This window comes from Leptopilina boulardi, unplaced genomic scaffold, assembly GCF_019393585.1.
Source record: "Leptopilina boulardi isolate dan_hultmark-lab unplaced genomic scaffold, ZJU_Lbou_2.1 LbouV2_38, whole genome shotgun sequence".
Classification (NCBI taxonomy): Eukaryota; Metazoa; Arthropoda; class Insecta; order Hymenoptera; family Figitidae; genus Leptopilina; species Leptopilina boulardi.
The window spans coordinates 384,392-400,728 of NW_026137951.1; the positions used below are offsets into that span (position 1 = coordinate 384,392).

Consider the following 16,337-nt stretch of genomic DNA (forward strand, 5'->3'; position numbering starts at 1 on the left):
GCGTAATTTTAAGAATTAATTAATTCTTTTCTTTCTTGATAAATTGGTGATTTCAAGGGAATATTTAAAAATGAAAAACTTTATTAAATATTAAAAATAGATTATTATTTAAAATTTAGAAATGTTAAAAATATTGTAAAATATTATAAATTATTAAATAATAAATTAAATCATAAATTCAACTTTTATATAAACACATACACATAGTATATAAACTGCAATGAAATCGAGTTGAAAAAAAAAAGATTCACTCGAGTTTAAAAAAGTGATTTTATACTCTTGCAAAATGGACTCTCTTCTCAAATAGCCCGGAATTGTTCTTTCAGAAACCACGAGATACAAAACAGAGAGAAGTTATGAAAGAGCTTGGAAACAGGTTCTTGCAAGTTTCTCTTGATTAGAATTTAGTTGAGTGCCCTGGAAGCTTCAACATTTCGAAAGCTCAAAGCGGCAAGTTTTGATGTGTTCCTTTCGAAAACAGTCAAGCATTAACGTTTCCAATTTCACTGTTTCTAATTTGAGATTATTCTCAACTTGCAGTTAATGTAGTTAGCGAATATGAATAATTCTCTAAATGTTTTAATTCCCCCTCAACATTTATATATTTGTATATATATATATATATATATATATATATATATATATATATATATATATATATATATAGGATTTAATATCGTCAAACAGACAATTCACATGAAGCCATTATTTTCAAGTTAATTTTACATATCTCCACCACATCTTCAGTTGTACTTAATAAATCAATATAGAATTTTCTTAAAATAATAGATTTAACATTGTTCTATGTTATTTAACATAGGAAATTTGAAAATTCACAATACATTTCAAATATATTGTGAAAATTCATTGGGAAAATAAATTAAAAAAGAAAATTGAAAAACAATATATCAAATAATTTTTACTAGAGATAATAAAATAATTAGAAGAATTTCGAATATTTTGTCTGATTAAACTGTATTTTTACTACTGATTTCTTAATGTGAAGAATTTTTCAGGGTTTGTCTGACCTAAACTTAATTTTACTACTGAAATCAAAATTAATTAATTATGTCCAGCCTTAGCTGATAGTTTTAACAATGATACCTAAAAATATTTAAAAAATTTCAACAATTTTGTCTAAATAAAACTGACGTTAACTACTGATTTCTAAATTAGAGGAATTGAAATCGATTTGTCTGACTAACAACTGTTTTGACTACTGAAAACTAAAAAATTTGTAATTTTTTTATAAAAAGAACTTTCAATAATTGACACTAAAATTATTGTTTAGTCTACTTTGTCTGACTGTAATTGTTTTTTACTACTGATATCAAATTTGCAAAAAATTTTGAATATCTCACTGCACTCTACTTTTACTATTAACTTCAAAAAGTGACAAATTTTTCCAGTACCGTTTGTCTAACTGAAAATGTCTTTTTCTACTAATTGACTAATTGACTAATTGACTAATTGACTAATTTTGTAATTTACACTAAAAAGAACAAAATTTTCAAATCTTTATGGTCTGACTAAAATTGTCTTTCATAATATTGTAATTTACGAGAATTTTCATGTCTATCCGAACCTTTTTTATTACTGATTTTTAAATAACAAGAAATTATAACTATTTGTCTGACTAAGCATTAATTTTACTACTTATAGAAATTTCGCAATAATTTGGAAAATTAGTAGTAAAAGACAATTATAGTCTTTACTAATTTTTGCGGAATTTTCTAGATCAGTAGTAAAAGTAAGTTTTAGTCAGACAGATCTTTGTATTATTTTAAAATAGAGAAAGAAGTAACAAAAGATTATTTCTATCCTTCTTGTAAATTTTTATTAACAATATTAGTAGTAAAAGTAACGTGTAGTAAGACAAAAAGAATCTAAAAATTATTATCAATATTAGTATCAGTAATAAAAATTATCAACAGGTGAAACAATTTTATTAATGTAGTATTGAAATTCTTGTAAATTAGTAATAGTATTTAAAGTTATTTTCAGTCAGTGAAATTTTTGTTTTTCTGAAATAAGTAGTAACAGGAAATTTGCAGTAAGACATTTTAAATTCTTGTAGAATTTTATTTTAAATATTTCTTGTGAATTACAGTCAAGTTAATCGTTATAAAATCTTATAATTCAAGAATAAGTAGTATAATCAGTTTTAGTCAGACATGTTTTGGTTTTTCTAGAATTAGTAGTAAAAGTAATTTAAAGTCAGACATTTTTAATTCATGACAATTTTACTTTAGTAATACTTGTAAATTCTGGTCAAGTAAATTGTTTAAAATTCTTGTAAATTAGTAAAAGTAGCAAAAGATAATTTCAGTCAGCTAAATTCTGGTTTTTCAGTTAGTAGTAAAAGTAATTTAAAGTCAGACATTTTATATTCCTGAAAATTTAATTTTGATTATTCCTTGTAATTTTCAGTCAAACGAATCGTTATAAAATCTTATAATTTACGAATCAGTAGCAAAAGTTTGTTCCATTCAGAGAAATTTTGTTTTTTTTTAACAATTAGTAGTAAGAATATCACAGAAAATTATAAGGTATTAAAATATAGTGCAACGCTTATTATTTTAATTCAATTTTGCTTATTTTAATTCCAAATTCGATGAAAATAAGCTAAATTAGATTAAAATAATAAGCGTTGCAGCTTATTTTAATGCCTTTTAATTTTCAGTGTAATTTTCAGTTCAAATTTTTGTAAATTTTACTTTAGTAATCCTTGTAAATTATAGACAAGCAGATCGTTTAAAATTCTTGTTATTTAGTACTAGTAGTAAAAGACATTTTCACTTCAACAAAATCTGGTTTCTTTACAATTAATATTAAACGTAATTTGCAGACATATATTTTAAATTGATATTTAAATTAATTTAAATATTCTTTGTAAACTATAGTGAAATAAATCCTTATAAAAATTTTATAATTTTCAAATCAGTAGTAGAAAACAGTTTCGGTAGGACAATTTTTTTGTAGTTAGTAGTAAACGTAATTTTCAGTTAGACATTTTTAATTCTTGCAAATTTTAATTTATCTTTGTACTCTCTAAATCTGAATTAGTAAAAATGTTTACTAATTTAAATTAGTGACTCACTTTTTGCTTTAGAATTAGTTAAATTTTACTAATTGTTAGTAAAGGTTACTAATAATTAGTAAAATTTTACTAGCTTCTGCTTTTTCTGGAATTCGTTAAGTAATTTACATTCAGATATTTTAAATATTCACAGAAAATTATAAGATATTAAAATAAACTGCAACGCTTAATATTTTAATCCAATTTTGCTTATTTTAATACCAAATTCGATGAAAATAAGCAAAATTGAATTAAAATAATAATCGTTGCAGCTTATTTTAATGTCATTTAATTTTCTCTGTTCTTGGTAAATTACAGTGAAATGGATCGTTATAAAATCTTATAATTTACGAATCAGTAGTAGTAGAAAATTTAAGTCAGACATTAAAAATTTTAAAATATCTAACAAGTTGTTTATGGAGCGAGACATTATTTCCTTGCGTTATAATATATCGTTATGTTCTTTTTTTTCATTCTTTATCTAAAATTACGTTTACAAAACATCGTTAATTTACTTTTCACGAAGGCCATTACATTAATTTTTGTCTGAAATCGCTTTTTGGTCCGCGTCGTCTTTTGGAAACAAACAGACGATGAACTGCGCGCTTGTGAAAACGACGTTGCAAAAGCATCGTAAAGGTCATTCTTTTACTTCTTGAAAGTACACAGTTTAAAGGGAAAGCTTGAGTAAAGTGCATGTTGCAGCTAAAAAGTAGCAGTATCATCGTCTACACGGTGGTTGTTGGTAATTTTCTGCTATTTACCGAATGTGCATAGAAGCAATGAGTGCACACGTACTTACCAGCGCCACATGACAGGTAATAAAGTACTTGCGTCTACTGTAAAAGAGTCATTTTTCCTTCTACCTGTTTACACTTCATTATTTTCACAGTGTTTCAACTTTAGTTATTGTTCTTCTTTTTTTTTTCTCAACATATATATAATCACAAAAACATACTTTTTAAAATAGACAAAAAAAATTTGAATATTTTTCAACTCTTGTAGAAAATTAAAAAAAAAATAATTTATTTAATAAAATTGCAAAAATTCTTTTAAGAACTTGTAGGTAATTTCTTTTATTTATTTTATACTATCATATAAAGGCTAACTGAACAAACAAAGGATTTCTATATTTTTTTTATGTTGTGCATATTTCAAGCACATAAAAGCCAAAAACAAACATTTCATTCTTACTGACCTTTCCATTATGTTTTTTTCCACCCTTCACTTGCAGACTTTGCAAAAAAAAAACTGAATTTCAATTTTACTACTCAGAACGTCATAAACCGTATGAAATTACATTTTTTGTTTTTATAAAGTTGACTTAACACGAGAAAAAAGGGGATAATTCTGATCAAATTAATCAAAGGAAAATGAGGGAAGGAAAAAAAATTTTTTTTTTTTGCAAAATTATATTAAATAAATAATAAATTTTGAATAAAAAATTATTTCATTCATATAAAGAATGTTTTGATATGAAACAATGGGATTTTATTTTTACGTTTGAGAATTACTTTTAGAACGTAAAGAATGCAGGAAATAACACAAGGGTGCCAAGCAGCATGAAGCAATAAATAAATAGTTCAAAAACCAGGAAGTGGCATTCTTGAATGAGGAACTATACATTATACTAATAACCGAGTGGGAAGTGTTAAAATATATTACATATATATATATCTCTAATACCAGATTGATGGATTTATGGACCATACAACGTAATGACTTACAAAGTTTAATTTTTTTTTTCTCTCATTTCCTCGCAAGATGCTTTAATTATTCTCTCTTTCTCTCTCTCACACACATCATAAATTAAAAAAAAAAGATTTACAACACATGTTACTAAAAATTTATTTTAAATTTAGAAACTAAAAAAAAATTTCCAAGAAGTCATTGAAAAAAATAAATTCCGATTGATTTCAACCTGATGATTGAAATATGTGCGAGTAAAAATATTTTCAATCCCTTTTTTTTCGAGATTCTTGAAATGTTTTACTCTGCGTTTAATTGAACAGGAAAGTATTCTAAGCTTACCTTATTCTGTCAGCATAATTATCCTTGTATTTACAACTAACAAGTTAGCTTACTTTCTCACAAATTCTCAAGTATCATTACATTCCAATATACTTAATAACAGATGGAAAACATTATCCTATAATTATAGTAAGCACTGCCCTGTATTCAAAATAATTTTTGTTTTTCCATTTTTTTTTTTTTGTTGCACAGCCAGTTACAATTAAATTCAATGCACTGTAATTAGGGATAAAATGATCCGCAGCTCCTGGTAATTGTTTCACATGAAATTCTCTTTATAAAGAAATATCGTTTTCTTTTGAAAATCCTGTTTGACATGCTCTTTATTTATATGTATGGATATTTTCAAATGTATCCTATATATATATAAAATAAAATATTCAATTTTTGAAACAACTTTTGTTGATAATAATCAGCTTCTTGGAAAATAAATGAAAATTACTTTTTCACTTAAATTGAAAATTTTTAACAATAATTGAAAGTATCAATTACAGAAACTGTTATTAGTGAACTGTTTTATTCAAAAAATTATAAAAATTAGAAATAACTGATAAACATAATTACAAATAATAGGTGCTAATAAAATTATTATTTTATTTGTTACCATCAATAATAAAAATCTTATTTGCTGATTTTAATTTTAATTCTTTTTTATACTTTAGTTTTCGTAGAATTTTCGTAGAAATTATTAAATCGATGAAAATTACTGAATCGATTGGCCTCACTTTTCTTTTGAAAGTCGAATAGCTAATTTTAGATGATTTTGTGCTCACGTAAATTTTGGAAATTCCCATAAGGTCCTCCTCTTTTGCGAGTTTATAGCTGGTTCGAAATTTATTCGAGTCCATGAAGGCAACTCATATATAGGTAGTCAGCAGGGAATGCTATAAGCATCCACTTATCTTTCGTGGGAAGAACCTGTAATATGTTCCTATTCATGTGAGCCTGCTTGATCTCATCCATATAAGAAAACCATACAAACTCTCACGTGGCTTCTCATAAGTTCTTGTCAAAATTTTCTTAAGAACTCTCTCTCCCTCTCTCTCTCTCTATTTCCCTTTTCTTAAGAACAACGTTTTTTTCCCGCTAAAAAAATTCTTATATTCAGATGTTTGTTATTTTTCCATCTCTATATTCGATCCTTTATAAATATCCAAATTCAAAAAAAAAAATTAAATTTTCTAAACGTAAACAAAATTTATATTTTTCTTTGTGAAATAAACTTTTTATAAAAAATTAAAAAAAAATTATTTGATAAAAAACAGAAATATTTCGAGTAAAATGAAAGTTAGTTGGCGAAAATTTGGTTTATTATCATTCTCAGAGATACATATGTAAATAATTTTATGTTTCATCAAATTAATCGTCCAAAGTAGAGACAAATTGTCTTGAATAATAAATACAAATAATGAAAATATTGACTTTGATGATTAATGATATTTGATACAATAGGACCTAATGATTTCACTGAACAATGAATGAATGAAATATTAATCAGACACAAACATTCAATCAAATACCAAAATTCAATAAAAAATGATTTATATTTTACTTAAATGGGAAAACAAAAATTATTGATCATATATTTGATATTTTATATTAACAATAATATTTCATATTTTTTCAAAAATAAAGAAAAATTATTATTTACTAGACAGTATTTTCATATTACAGGTTTCTTTTTTTTTTTTTTTTAATAATTTTTATAATATTTGTCGAAAAAAGATTTACGCCCTAAAGGAAAGCATATTTACTTTGTAGTTGCTTCCTTAATAAAAACTTTTTGATCAGTAACATTAAAGGATATAATATGGAAAATATCAAAGACCTAGTTAATTTTACTGCTCGACTGCGTGAGCTTTTAATTAAATATTTTCAGATTTTCATATTCTACATTATTTCACTGTTATCAATGTAAAATACAAGCGTAATGTTTCTCATTTCGTATATTATGGAATTTTTTTTTGTTTTCAAACTTTTGTTTATTTATTTCTCTATTTTTTTTATTTAATTTAATTTTTTTTTACATTTTTCTCCGCTAATTTTATATTTTTATTAATAAAATTTTTTGAACGACGGTAGAATTTAATTAAGTGAAATTTTTTTAATCATTCAACCCAAAGATTAACTGCGTATAGCAATAGATTTTATTGATTATAATTAAATAAAAATTTGGTTGTTTTAAATTTTTTCCTGTGCGAACTATTGAATATAAATTCAATTATTATATAATTTTTTAATAACATTTTATATTATTTTATAATATTCTTCATTAACGATCACTGGCAAAATTTTGAATCTCCAAATAAAATATATGTAATATTATAAACGCTTAAATGAGAAAAGGACATTAAAGTTTATGCTCATTTTGTAATACATTATTCTCTCTCTCTCTCTCTCTCTCTCACGTTGTAAAATTTATTGCAAAATTCTAAATTTAAAAGTCGATTATTTTTTTTAAAAACATTAGTGATAAAATTTTACATCTGGATTGAAAATGTTAATTTTATTTTTACTTTGCATTTTTTTTTATTCTATACACATAATCTTTATAATATTATCCCAATCAAAAATTTACTAATGGCGCAGTAATGAAAGTAGTCAACTAACTAATTAATATTTTATTATATATAAAATCGAAAACACCAAGAATTTTTATTCTTTATTAAGTATAATATACATTGTAAATTATTATTATAAAAAATCAAAAAATAAATATAAAAATATGTTTATTATAAAACCAAAGTTTTTATAATATGTAAAAACAATTCAGTAAAAATAAAAATGTTTATAAAATAATTATAATGTATAGGTATAATTATACAATTAGCTATTTAATTATTTTATTATTCAGCTTGATTATTTGCATCAAAATAAATTTTTCAAAAACTTTTTTAAGAAAATAAAAGTTGTTTTTTAATTTTTAACAAGTGTTGTCAAGAAAATTTTTTTAAAATTTTTATTTAAAAAATTATTAATTTTTTTATAAAAAATTTTATTTATTTTTAGTTTGATGGTCTAAAATTTTATTTGGTTTATTGCATATCTGAAAACAATAAAAAAAAAACTTGCAAAATGTTTTGGAATTAGTCTCAAGGAAACTTTTTGTTTAAATAATTTTACCCACAAAAAAGCAAAATAAAATAGATTTTAATTTTCAAAAATAAAATCAAAGTGAACAAATTGTATTTGCCATTTAAAAAATTTTTTATTTCCCAAGCCTTTTTCATATTTGGTAAGCGTTGTCGTTTTGTTTTTAATTTACCAATTTTGATATATTACAGATTCAATTCATAGCATTAAAAGGATTAAAATAATCTACATTTTGGATTAAACATTTTTTTTAATTATTTATGAAAATAAACATTTCTAAGTTAATTTTTTGAAAATTTACAATTTTAACCTTTGAATGGATTATTTTAACCTTCAATGAATTAAAGTTTTGAATCTTATTTTAATCCATTTTGGTATTAAAATAATATACCCCATAATTTACTTTGATTATTATTTTTGAACATCTTTAAAGTTTATTTCTGAAAAAAATTCAAAAAATTGTCATCTAATTTAATTAACGAGTGATAAATTCATAAATTCTTATTCTATTTTTTTCCAAAAAATACAGGTGAATCGTACATATATATATTTAAATTGAAAGAATTCAAAAAAAAGAAAGAAATAACGTAAAAAAAATACACAAAGCGCCTAGAATAGAAATAATTCTAAAGTGTGTAGTGCGGTCAAACTAAAGTGCACAGGTCGGGTTGTAAAGATCGTCCAACGATCATGAAGGAGTTGGACGGAAAGTAATTTTCGCGTAATAGCAAAAAAGACGTGAGTTACAAGAGTGGGCGGCCGAGCGAACCAAGAATCTTTTTCAACTCGAACGACGCCAAGGAAACACCTTTTGACTGTGTATTCTACACGCCCGACAGATTATGTAGGAGTAATTCACCTGAGTGAACATCGGCAGTCGCTTGTCTTATCTGCAAAATTTCCCCTCTCCCAATGTACATACAGCATCACCTAGTAGCGTGCAAAACCTGAAAGAGAAAGAGAGAGAGAGAGCCACAGAAAATATATACGCGCGTTTATAATCCGCGAAGCACAAAAGGAAATTGCGTTAGGAAGTGAAACACAGATCAACCGGGCGTACCATCCCAACTCGTTTTCATCGTGTCCCAATCAGCTTTCCAATAATGAAATGAACCATACCTCCCGCAACGCCAATTGCAAGATTCAAGGCGAGGGAAATTTTATTAAAAAAAAAAAGGAAAGAAAAAAATCCTTCTTGATCATCACATTCTTATTCGTTTCGTAAAATATTGAGTCAGCGATTTTTTTTTTTTTTTTTTTATTGAAAAAGCAGATGGAACTTATTTTCATCAGTGACAATATAGACGATCGAGGAGAAAGAAAGAGGATGGGATAATTGGTGCAAGGTGGGGGATGTGAATTAATTGACTAATTCGATGTGTTCCTTTGATTTAGCTCTTGGGAAATGTTTTACTTTAATCGCATTGCAGGACTCTAGTCAATTTCATTCTCTATGTGAAAGTATAGATGGCAATTCACAATGGCGATTCCTTTGGGAGTACGGTGGCATCTTTCATGAAGTTTAAATCAGATCCTGTATTTGAGAGAGAGAGAGAGAGAGAGAGAGAGAGAGATTCAGTAGAAACAGCATTTCACTGACAGGCGATCAGAATGTAAAAAATGTGTCTGTTATCCGCGAACAAAAGTGTTCAAAGTTATATATTTCGATAAAAATCTTAGATATTTATTGTTGTAAAAAGAATATTTGAATTTCGAAATCAGTAGTAAATGTCAATTTTAGTCAGACGAAATTATTTACATTGATTAATTTAAAGTTATTTGTAGTAAATGTAATTAGTTATCAAATTTTCCTGAGTTATTAGTAGTTAAAAACACTTTTAGTCATACAGTTTTTGTAAATTTATGTAAATTTAGTATCAGTAGTAAAAGAATTTTTTAGCTAGACATTCAGGGACTATTAAATTTTTTAAGTAGTAAAAATTATTTTCGTCAGAAAAAGCGTTTTAGTATATTGAATTTTACTATAAGTAGCAAAAGTAAGTTATAGTAAGACTATATAAAGTATCTTGTACATTTTGTACTAGTAATTAAAGACACTTTCAGTCAGACAGTTTTGTAAATTTAGGTAAATTTACTATCAGTAGTAAAAAAAAAATTTAATCAGTCATTTTGGATCCTTAAAATTTTTTAAGTAGAAAAAACATTATTTTAGTCAGACAAAGCGTTTGAGAATATTAAATTTTACTATAGGTAGCGAAAGTAAGTTTTAGTAAGACTATTTACTGTCTTGTAAATTTTGTGCTAGTAGTTAAAAACAGTTTCAGACAGACAAATTATTTAAAAGGTAGATTTGGTATCGCGACAGTAGTAAGAGTAATTTACCGTCAGACATTTAAAACCATTACAAAAATTAAGTAGTAAAAATCATTTTAGTCAGACAAGTATTTTTAGAATAATTAATTTTACTATAAGTAGCTATAGTAAGTTTTAGTAAGACTAATATAATATTTTGTAAATTTTGTGCTAGTAGTTAAAGACAGTTTTAGCCAGACAAGAAATTTCGAATTTAGAAAGTTTTAGTATCAGTAGTAAAAGTAATTAATAGTCAGACCCTTTTTTTAGTAGTAAAAATCATTTAAGCCAGACAATACGTTTTGAAAAATAAAATTTTACTAGAAGTAGTGTCAGTTAAAAATAGTCAGACTTTCTAGACTCTTCAAAGTTTTGTTCAAGTAGTAATAACAAGTTATAGTCAGAAAAGGCGTTTTAGAATATTAATTCCCACTGTAAGTAGTAATAGAAAATTTTAGCCAGACATTTTTATTTCTATAAAGTTTTGGTATTAGTAGTAACAGTCACTCATAGTCAGACAGAACGTTATAACTTTTCTACATAGTTTCAGCCAGACTAACTGGTTTAAATTCCATTAATTTACATTTTTTCCTAATAGATTCTAAAAATCGGAATTCCGATTTAAAATTATTCAATTAATTTCCAATTATAGTAATCAAATAAATACAATACAATATACAAAAAGAAAAAAGAAAGGCAAAGTGACATTAATGACAAGTTTCGTATTAAAATAATGAAAGAAAAAATATTCAAGAATTTAATTACCCAATCTGTCACGTTTAATTGAATATGTTAAAATATGTTAAATTTATTGAAAATGCAAATAGCTAAAGGGTTAAAATATGATCATGTTTATAAAATTAAAGTGTAGCGGCCACACACGTAATATTTCATCGGCTTACTTATAATATACATATTTAAGTTTTTATTAAAGTATTTTAATTTGGACAATTTCACTTTTGCAGACGCATGACTGACATGTGCATTAGTATCATTTGACAAGCACCTTATAACAGCTAAACTATACATTTTAATAACTTAATTACGTTACGCTATCAAAGCTTTAATGACCACGTGCACCAATTTAGATTCATATCAATATGAAACTATATACATATATGCATTGGAATTCTTAGTGAAGTCATCTTGCACGTTCATTGGTTATATCTAACTATAGATTTTATCCTCGTGTGCCGTTCCCTTATATATCAAATTGATATAATCATTTTATGAAAATCGTTGCACTATGCAAATTTCACTGTATTTTAAACTATCGCAGTTTCTGAAGTGTACTATAAATTTATAATTAATTCTAATTACTCATTTATTACAATGTAAATTAATTTTTTTTTATTAAGAATTCATTTTTTGTTTCACAAAAACAATTGTAGTATTTTAAAAAAATTTTTTTGAAAACATTAAAATTACCCAAATATAAATATTGGCTTTGGTGGTATAGAAAAAACTTTTTTCATAAATAAATCCTTTTTACGAATTTAGTCTATTTTTTTCATGGATCGGAGTTTTTTTTTTATAGCTCATAATTCTGCTATTCAAAGCCCTGATGTACTTCAAACGAAAATCCGTGAAAAATATTCTCTCAATGCATAAAGGTCATATTGATTCTTCTAGTTTGAATTCAGTTCACATCTGTCAACGTGTTGAACAAATACAGCAGGAAAAGCTGAGTGTTATAAAAAAAAAAAAAAAAAAAAAAAACCCGATTGGCTGTGATCTCGGAGAGAGCTTTTTCACGTACAAGCGCGAAGACTTTAAATGATACTGTGAGCAATGTCCGCATTTGGACTAGTTTCACTTTTTTTTCAACGCTCATCTGTTAGATTCTGTTTAATTAATTTTGCAAAAAAAAAAAAATCCCTGACGAAAAGAAGATTTAATTTTAATTTATTAATAAAAAGAAGATTTTAACTTAATTTTGAAGTTTTTTTGACAGTTTTTTTTTTCTGTGAAATAAATTATTCCCAAAAAAAAGATTTATATTTCCTTTAGTTGGTTTTTGAAATAAAATCAATTTTTTCTAATAAACTATCTGTATATACTATATAAACGCAAATCGAAGACTCCCTGCAGGCAGTAACCGACAAATTTTCCTCTCTCTTGTGGCTGGGGATGCTGATACCCCAAGACGCTAGTAAATCACAGCTGTGTATATATATATATAGGAAAATGCTCCACATACTTTTAAAGTTAAGCCCCCAAACTCTCCGACAAAACTAGGTAGCGAGCTTTTTGTGGTTTACTCAAAAATAATTTTCAACAAACATGAAATTCATCTATTATAAAAAGATTGAAGGAAAAAAAGAAATTCATTTCTCATTTTTCTCCACTTAAAACAAAAAACGTCTAAAAACAAATATTATTATAAAAGATTAACAAATTTTTAAAATTGCAATTTTTTTCTAAATTCAAACAAAATTTTCTTTTTAATATTCAAACTACTTTTTTTCTCTTTTTAAGAAATATTTTAATAATGATTAATTAGTGAATTAGTGAATTAGTAAATTCGTAAATTCGTAATTTAGTAAATTCGTAAATTAGTAAATTCGTAAATTAGTAAATTCGTAAATTCGTAAACTAGTAAATTCGTAAATTAGTAAATTAGTGAATTAGTGAATTAATAATAATTATTGCATCAGTAAATTAATAAATAATTAACTGAAAAAATGCTTTAAATTAGCTAAAATTATTTCATTAGATAAAAAAAAGTTTTTTTAATTTAAACAAACTTTCCCCTGACAAGTAATATATATGTTTCTGTACTCAAAGTTGGAGTTCCTTGGAGAATTTCGAAGAATCGACAACCCGCATGCTGAACTGCAACCTCGTACAGGAAATAAATTCCATCCTTGCCAATTGTGGTGGCACGCAAACCAACGGATATCCGTTTTTCCGTGTTGTCGATTTGTAAGCGCCAAGCCAAAGAGCCTTTAGTTGACAGGAGGAGGTCAAACGTGCTTGAAAACGAAACACAAATGCGCTTAAATTTGCATTTTACTTTATATATATGTATATGTATATACAGTAAAAAAGCATTCCTAGAAAATCCCATAAACATTTGGAGAGGGAAAAACTTCAGGCAATGAACGAGAATTGAGAGAATAGGAACGATATTGACGGAAATTCTATACAAATATACATATATATATATCACAAACTCGGTTAATCTTTAATCTATCTAGAAAAACGGATTTTATCCAAAATTTCAGATTTTCATCCTCGTTATTTCGTGTGTGGCAAATTGATAGGTTAAAGCTTTTAAAAATATCATTCACCCACACATTTTATATTCATGTATTCTTTTTTTTTTGTTTCGAATTTTTCAAAAAAAAATTTTAACGATAATAAAATGAAATTAAAAAATAGAAACAAAAATAAATTAAATAATTAATGGAATAAAAAATTTTAAAGTTAGAATTTTTCTAATTTTTGTTTTTATTGAACATATAGGGGGAAAAAAAACTTCATCTGGAAAATCAAAAGTTTTCACTAGAATAGTGAATGATTAAACTAAATTAAAACTTTTGCTATTGTACAATTCAAAAAAAAATTTAAATAATCGATTACTTGGTTATTATCAAATTTATTTGAAACAAATAATTTTTTTTTTAGATCAAATCAACTGTATTCGAGTCAATAATTTTTGTATTTGAAAATAAATATTTTTTAATGGACTCAAATAATAATTATTTCATACAAAATATTTATTTTATAATAATTAAGTAAGTAATTATTTAAATTTAATGAATTTTTTTTTCAGTGATAGTGAAACATTTTGTTGTTTCAGGTATGTCCTTTTTTCGTGAATATTTTTAATGTTTTTTTTTTTTGTTACTTTTAGCTGAATTAAAATTTTTGTTAAATTTGTTTTACTTATTTAAAAAAATTATGAAACAATTGTATGAAAATTGTAACTATATTTTAAAAGGAATTAGTAGAAAAAGACAGTATTAGTCAGATATAATTATGCGAATTCGTGTAATTTATATTGTAAGAATTTAATAATAATAATAATAATTTACAGTATTATAAGAAAAATTATCAAATTTTTATAGTTTAAGTTTCAGTAGTAAAAGACAGTTTCGAACAGACAGAACGGATTTTTTTTTTTTTTTTAATTTAAAATAAAAGAAAAAAGCAAATAAAAATCAAGAATCTTCTTTTCTTACAATTATATGAAAATATTTTAATTTTTTTCATAATATTCATAAAGAAGGGATAAAAAATTATCAAAAGAGTAACAAAAGAAAAATGAGTCAAAAGTTAAAATAAAAGACAGAAATTAAAAATAGAATTAAAATTGTCAACTATCTGGTTTGGAAAACGGTGCTTCTCAACCCAATTTACCAAGAATTATGTTTTCATAAATGATTCATATACATGATTTCTCAAGAACCGTTCCAATTCTATTTTTTTTTCTTTGCTTTTCAATATTCACTATATACGTCAATTCTTAGATATTATAATCCTTTTCTAGTTTCTTAGTAGTTACCTGAAATTCTCGTTTCAAACGAGCTATTTTCAACTTTTTTTTTTTTTTTTTTTTTTTATATCTAAATGTTTATGAAATTTTGCAAATAAAAAAAAGAGCATATTAAACTGAAACTTATGTTCTTTTATTCTCATTTAAAACTCGCATTGGCAAAAAAAAAAAATCACCGCGCGCTTTCAAAACTCACCAAACCCTCTTAACATAAAGCAATAACTGTACGAGCAAATCCAGAAAACTTTCAAAAACTTTTTGCCTCACCCATGATGGTTTAGACGAGTTGCTACCAGTATTTTTAATGATCGAAGTTTACTTTTACTTCAACTCTCATATTTTTTTCCATTTCAGAAAATTTCTGCACCATTATATTTTAAGTGTTTTAAAAAAATGTTTTATAAACGATTTTATTTTTCCCCAGAGAAATTTTTTTTAGAGTTTAAAAAATCTACGTGGAATTACTGTTTTTTTAATTTTATACTATTTTAAATTCCAAAATTAATATAACGACAACATTAAATTTGATTGTTAATTGAAAACTCCTGTTTGTTGAAAAGTAACATTTCGAATTGAAATTATAATCGTAAAATTTTATGTAAATTTGATATTTGATTTTTTTTTCAGCATTTTTTAGTTTGCAAATTAAATATCGATAAAGATTATTAGAATATAAAATTTACCGTAACTTGTGTTCAATATTAAAATTAAACGATAAGACTTGATTAAATAAAATTATTTTGATGTGTTTGTTTTCATTCAGTAAGTCACATTTCAATTGAAAAGACTAATTGTATCGTTTAATTATATTTTATATTTGTAAATTAAAGAAATCCGGGATAACCGGTTTTAAATATGATCCAAAATTATAATAATATATAAATTTTGTATACAATTATGTATACTAAAAACAACAAATAGGTAATTTCACATTAGAATTAATTAAATATATTATCATTTCCTTTTAATTTACGTTAATAATCATCACTTTATTTCAAATTGTAATTTTTTGAAAAAAAAATATATTTCACGTTATACATCTAAGTATATATATATATATATGTGAAATGTAATCCGTTCAAAAGTACTGTTATTAGACGTCTTTAAAATGGCAATTTACATTTCTTACGGAACCGTTTCTCACGTTGTCGAAATAAAAAGAACTCGTCGAACTTGTTGGACAATTTACATCACACTACATTTGCCCTGTTGGGATATTAATAATTCTGAAATTAAATTAAGTCATTAGTCATTTAGCCATTCGGTTAGTTTATAATTTCTACTCAATTATATATATATATATCTATAGTGATTATTACT

At 24.8% G+C, this 16,337-nt stretch overlaps 1 protein-coding gene across 3 annotated transcripts in view; it reads left to right on the forward strand.

Annotated features, from left to right (window-relative positions):
* Positions 1–16,337, forward strand: part of LOC127288004 (uncharacterized) — a 58,856-nt gene that overhangs the window by 16,863 nt on the left and 25,656 nt on the right. The window contains exon 1 of one of the 3 annotated variants that reach the window (XM_051315185.1): positions 3,765–3,897. The exons of the other annotated variants lie outside the window; for them this stretch is intronic. Within the exon in view, the coding sequence (XP_051171142.1) occupies positions 3,891–3,897 (7 nt within the window). The 5' untranslated portion in view covers positions 3,765–3,890. Of the gene's footprint in view, positions 1–3,764; positions 3,898–16,337 lie in introns of those variants that run through there. 3 annotated transcript variants of the gene reach the window in all.